Source organism: Gavialis gangeticus, unplaced genomic scaffold (genome assembly GCF_001723915.1).
Source record: "Gavialis gangeticus isolate Ggan-Ray unplaced genomic scaffold, GavGan_comp1, whole genome shotgun sequence".
In the NCBI taxonomy this organism is placed as follows: domain Eukaryota; kingdom Metazoa; phylum Chordata; order Crocodylia; family Gavialidae; genus Gavialis; species Gavialis gangeticus.
In genome coordinates, this window is record NW_017728998.1 from 21,616,895 (window position 1) to 21,622,112 (window position 5,218).

Below are 5,218 nucleotides of genomic sequence, written 5' to 3' on the forward strand. Positions count from 1 at the left end.
GGCCCAGCTGCTCTGCCACCACTCCCCTCCAAGTTAAAGCCATGGCCCTGTATACCAGCAGCTGGCAGCAGGATGAGCTGAGGGTAGCACAGCCGCCTGCTAGTCTGTTACTCCTCACGCCGCTGGCGGCACGGCGTTACTCTGTGGTGGTGCGCCTCGCACGTGTGTCCTGGTGGCAGCAGCAGCAACAGCGAGTCTTGCCGCCCCGCTCTGCCCTCCTGCACGGGGTTCCACCGACTGGGCTGTGGAGGCGGCCTGGTGCCAGTCTAGCCAGGCTGCAGCCCCATGTCCAGCTGTGGGTGCACTAATCTGGGAGGGCACAGGCCCTCCCAAGGCTCTCCCAATGTGTCACCTATGGCTGGGCATCCCCCTGCCCTACACACCCTCCACCCCATACACTGGGGGGGCTGGGGGCTGGAGATGAGGACCAGCAGGTTGGGAGTGAGGGGCACTAGCAGGACTGAGGAAGGTTGGGAGATGCGGGTCGGGAGTGAGGGGCACTGGAGGGGATGGGGGGCTGCAGGTTGGGAGTAAGGGGCACTGGCATATTGGAGCTGCCCAGCACCACAAAGCAGCAGTGGGGACAGCCGCAGCTGGGCTCGTGTCCTAGTGAGCAAAGGGGCATGATATAAGCCCCACCCCCCAAAATCAAAAGCCAAAATATATAGGTATTTAAAATGTATTTTATTACAATGATTGAGGCACTGGTAGGCTTCCAAACTGCTCTTAAATTGTAAATATATCAATAAAACATTGTGTTCAACTGATACCGAGAGAGAGAGTTCATTTTAATTGCAGGAAAATGCGGCTTTTGAAGTTTTTAACCATACAATTTTGGAATTTTTTTATCAGAGAATTTGAGATTTTAAAACAGAGAAAACCAGGATCCCTGCTTATTACCATGGTATTTATAAGTCAACAGAAGATGCCGCCTCTCTCTTCCTTATGCACAATACACTAACTCATCCATGACAGTAGGGACCTATTTATACGTGGGGAGCTGTTCAAGGTCTGTTTTCTGAGCAGCTATTCTTCAACTTTCTATTTTGGATAAACAAACTTTTTAAAAATCTATTTTTATATTAACAAGCCTAAATGTTGGAAACAAACCAGAAAATAGGTCAGTCATAGGCACATCAAATGTTTTTAAGTTTGCAGTCGCATCGAACCTAAATTCACACATCTTGTTGAGGCTAGGGACCTTCGCTGTGACATGCAACTTCAGGGAGGGACACTGGGGAGCTAACGACAACCTGGCACTTGAACAAGCCACATCATATGCTGATTATTCATCTTCATACTACGATGTGGAACAAAAGATGACATAATTAGTGTAGCCTCAATTCCCCAGTGATAACAGGTATCATCTCAGGTCTGCAAGAATAGTCTCCAGTTCAGGAAGAGGCAGACTGGAACCATGGCAGCCTTTGATGACTGTTTATACAGCCTGTTGGGAAGAGCACTTAGTCAGTAGAAGGATTTCCATTGACTTTAACTGGCTTTGGATCAGGCTGACAGATAAGCAATTACAGCATATAAAACAGCGAAGATGTATTCAGAAAGAGTTTGGTACACTATAATAAAGTCTGGGTAAAGAACTGTAGTTTTAAAGCTTGCTTCAGCACAACACCACGACTCTAAAGAAAAACAAGCGAAAAAGCATTTTCAACTGGCCATAATATCCAAGTGAAAAAGAAGCTTCTCTATAGAAAGACATAACCCTGGACAGCTCTCCAGGTGTTATGAGTAGTACTGCATCAGAAAGACCGTGACTTTCAAACAACTGTTCAACAGTTGTTTTTTCTCATTTCATCTAAGCAAATTCCGAGCAAGAGTGAAAACAGCTCATAAAAAACTGAAAACAACCTGCATTTCCTGCATGTAGGATTACCCAAGTTATGCAGTACATTCTATGGCATGGTAAAATCGAGGATGATTGCAATAAACCTAGATTTACCATTCTATGGGATGGAGAGCAGGAATCCCCACAGGCCTCTAGGCCTCCAGACTGGAGGTTCCTGACACCAGGCAAGCACACAGGACAGTGTACTGTAAGATGCTGGAGCATACAGATTTTCAGAAAGTGTTTCAAAAGAAAGCACTTCAAAGATGCTTCCCATTTTTGGGTCATATTTGAAAGCAGATATCAGCTGCATTCCTCCCACCCACAATGGAGTTTCTGCCTTTGGAGAACAACATTAATATGAATCCCCACAAATAGTGAACCTATAAATCCTTCAGGGGCCTGTTTATGCCATTCTTTTGACATGGTCACCCGCTCTAGAGATATACTAGTGTCCTCTGCCCTCCCTGCAAAACTCAGGAAAAACCAGGGGTGCTGGTGACTTACACCACTGCAATAATCCTCTATATTTACTTTCCACCATTCAAACTGCATTGCCAAAAGACAGAATAACCCAAGATTACAAGCCCAGAATGTTTCATAGCTGGAGTATCTCAAAATTTTCCAGGGAAAACTTGCAACTGAAAAAAAAAGCAAAATAAAAAATTCCTATCTATGTCTTCCTGTTCCTAACCAAAATCAACATTCTTAAACAAAGTCAATCTTAGTGTTAAAGATTCCTTTAACTAAACTGTTGACAAATTGCAATTCTGAACTGAGTAATTTGTCATCTTACTTACAACAGACAATGCAATGACAAATTCTAGCAAAAGCCAATCATCCCAACAAAATATTGACTAAAGGTCAGACTTGCTCCAAAACATAAAACAGACCTTACGATGAGAGGCTGAGAGCCATGGGGCTCTTTAGCCTGGAAAAGCGCAGGCTCAGGGGTGATCTGGTGGCCCTGTAAGTTTATCAGGGGTGACCACCAGGATCTGGGGCAACGTTTGTTCACCAAAGCGCCACAAGGGATGACGAAGTCAAATGGTTATAAACTACTGCAAGACCATTTCAGCCTGGACGTAAGGAAGAATTTCTTTACTGTCCGAGCCCCCAAGGTCTGGAACAGCCTGCCATCGTAGGTGGTTCAAGCACCTACATTGAACACCTTCAAGAGCAAATTGGATGCTTATCTTGCTGGGATCCTAGGACCCCAGCTGACTTCCTGCCCTCAGGGTGGGGGGCTGGACTCAATCTTCCGAGGTCCCTTCCAGCCCTAATGTCTATGAAATGTATGAAAATCTATGAAAATGGTGCTCTAGTACTGGACATTTCACATACACTTCCCCTAGGCACAGGCCCCTATCCTGACCAGTTATAAATCCTACCTCAATCCCCACTTGATTTGAAGGCACCAAGCACTAAAGAAATAACACACACAAACATGTTGTCTTATCATTTCTTTAGCTTCCGTCTTTCTCAGTTCTTCCTATTGTTTGTCACCCTTGATTGCAGTGTTTTAATTCAAATTTAAGTGGGAGCTCTTTGGTCCAGACCTATTTCCACCTACTACAATGGGCCTTTATCTTTATTAGGACCTCAGGGTGTTGCAAGAATAAAAGTAAGTAATAATATTACTATTGTCTGGGCAGTTATAAATATCAGTTCTAACCGAGCTACTCACCAGTGTATCTGGGATAGTGACAATGGTTCTGGTGGAATACCATAATCATATGAATATTTCAACATCTCAAACTGGGAAACTTCCTAATAATCCATTAGTAAATTTTGAGGTCATCCAGTTTCAGCAAAAACATGATCTGTATGGGGTAGCATACAACAACACGAAAAGAGCAAGACATTCCAGTGCTTAGTAGAAATAAGAGAAACATGTCTTACCTAATGAGGTAACAGCACTTTCTATTTTCCCAGTTAGGAAGAGATTCACTGTGTAAAGATACAAAAATAGTATTAATTATAGATTCCACTAGTTTTAGGACAGTTCTTAATTTACTGTTTCTAAACATTTCCAGTGATACTAGTAAGAAATACAGCATTCTCTACACAAAAGCTTATCTACATCTATGGTAAAACCTCACATAATCTGCTATTATCCTCCAAGAGTTATAAAACACAGAATGCTAATTCAGTATCTCTCAAGTATGCCACAAAGAAAATGAACTGCCAATCTAGTTTAAATAGTTTTCTACAGGCTGTTTATTAGGAAGGAGGAAGAGCAATTACATTCAACCATGCACGGTTGGTTGTTATATCTCAGGGGCGGGCAAAATATGGCCCACAGGCCAAATCTGGCCCACCAGGCCATTCTATGCAGCCCGCAGGGCCCCTCTAAAATTTAGAAAATTATTACCTGCCAGTGGCTGCCTATCTAAAAGCTGATGAAGCACCAGTGGTAGGAGAAGCTGGCAGTGGCAGGACCTAGCAACGGTGGCAGCAAGGCGCGCCCAGCCCTGCCCCATCCACCCTAGCCCCAACCAGAAGCTCCTGCCTAGCTGTGGGGCTATTACCCTGCCTGCCCTCTGTCCGAGAGTGGAAACTCAGATAAAAACAGGCGGAGGCAGGAGGAGACAATGGATTGCCGGCGCAGCTGGAGTCAGCCCAGTCCAACCTAGATCCTGCGGTTCCCAGCTGGCTCCTGCTGCGCCGGCCGAGCCAGGCTGGCTCCAGCACCACGCAGTTCCCGGCTGCATGGCTGGGACTGTATGGCACAGCAGAAGCCAGCTGGGATCCACTTTCTGCAGTCCTAGCCATGCAGCCGGGAACCATGGGCTGCCAGAGCAGAAGGCGGGCAGGAGGGAAGGTAGGGAAGCAGCAGGGAAAGGGCAGCAGTACCAGCTGTGGGGAGTGGGAAGAAGTAGCAGGGAGTGGGCAAGTGGGAGTGTGGGGCCTGTGCCAGTGTCCTGAGGCCATGGCCAGTGGAGGCCTGGGTAGGGGCAACAGGAGCACGGAGCCCAGGCTGGCAGGGACTCTATGGAGCCGGGCTGGCTCTGCCCCTCTCGCTGCTGGCACTACCAGTCAAATGCTGTTCCCCACTGGGGATCTCTGCCTGCCACGAACCATAAGCACCCTGAGGCTTAACCACCTGCTTCTGCCACTGGTGGTTGGCACTGTGCACAATGAGGGAGGGGGGCATATGTGGGGGTGCAAGGGGGGGCTCCATGCTCCTGCTGCCCCAACCTGGGCCCCCACCAGCCCTGGCCCCGGGACACCAGCAGGGGCCCCACACTCCCATCCACCCACTTACTGCCACTTCCCTCCCCTGCTGCTTCCCTCTCTTCCTGCCCACTGCCACTGCTCACCCTGTCCTCCTGCCATACTCCACACTCACAGCCCCCCACAAGCTTCATACCC

General features: G+C 47.3%; 1 protein-coding gene across 1 annotated transcript in view; it reads right to left on the reverse strand.

Annotated features, from left to right (window-relative positions):
* LRP3 (LDL receptor related protein 3) overlaps positions 1-5,218 on the reverse strand; it is a 59,510-nt gene that overhangs the window by 32,647 nt on the left and 21,645 nt on the right. Inside the window, exon 2 of the mRNA XM_019505590.1 lies at positions 3,746-3,793. Within this exon, the coding sequence (XP_019361135.1) occupies positions 3,746-3,793 (48 nt within the window). The remainder of the gene's footprint in view (positions 1-3,745; positions 3,794-5,218) is intronic.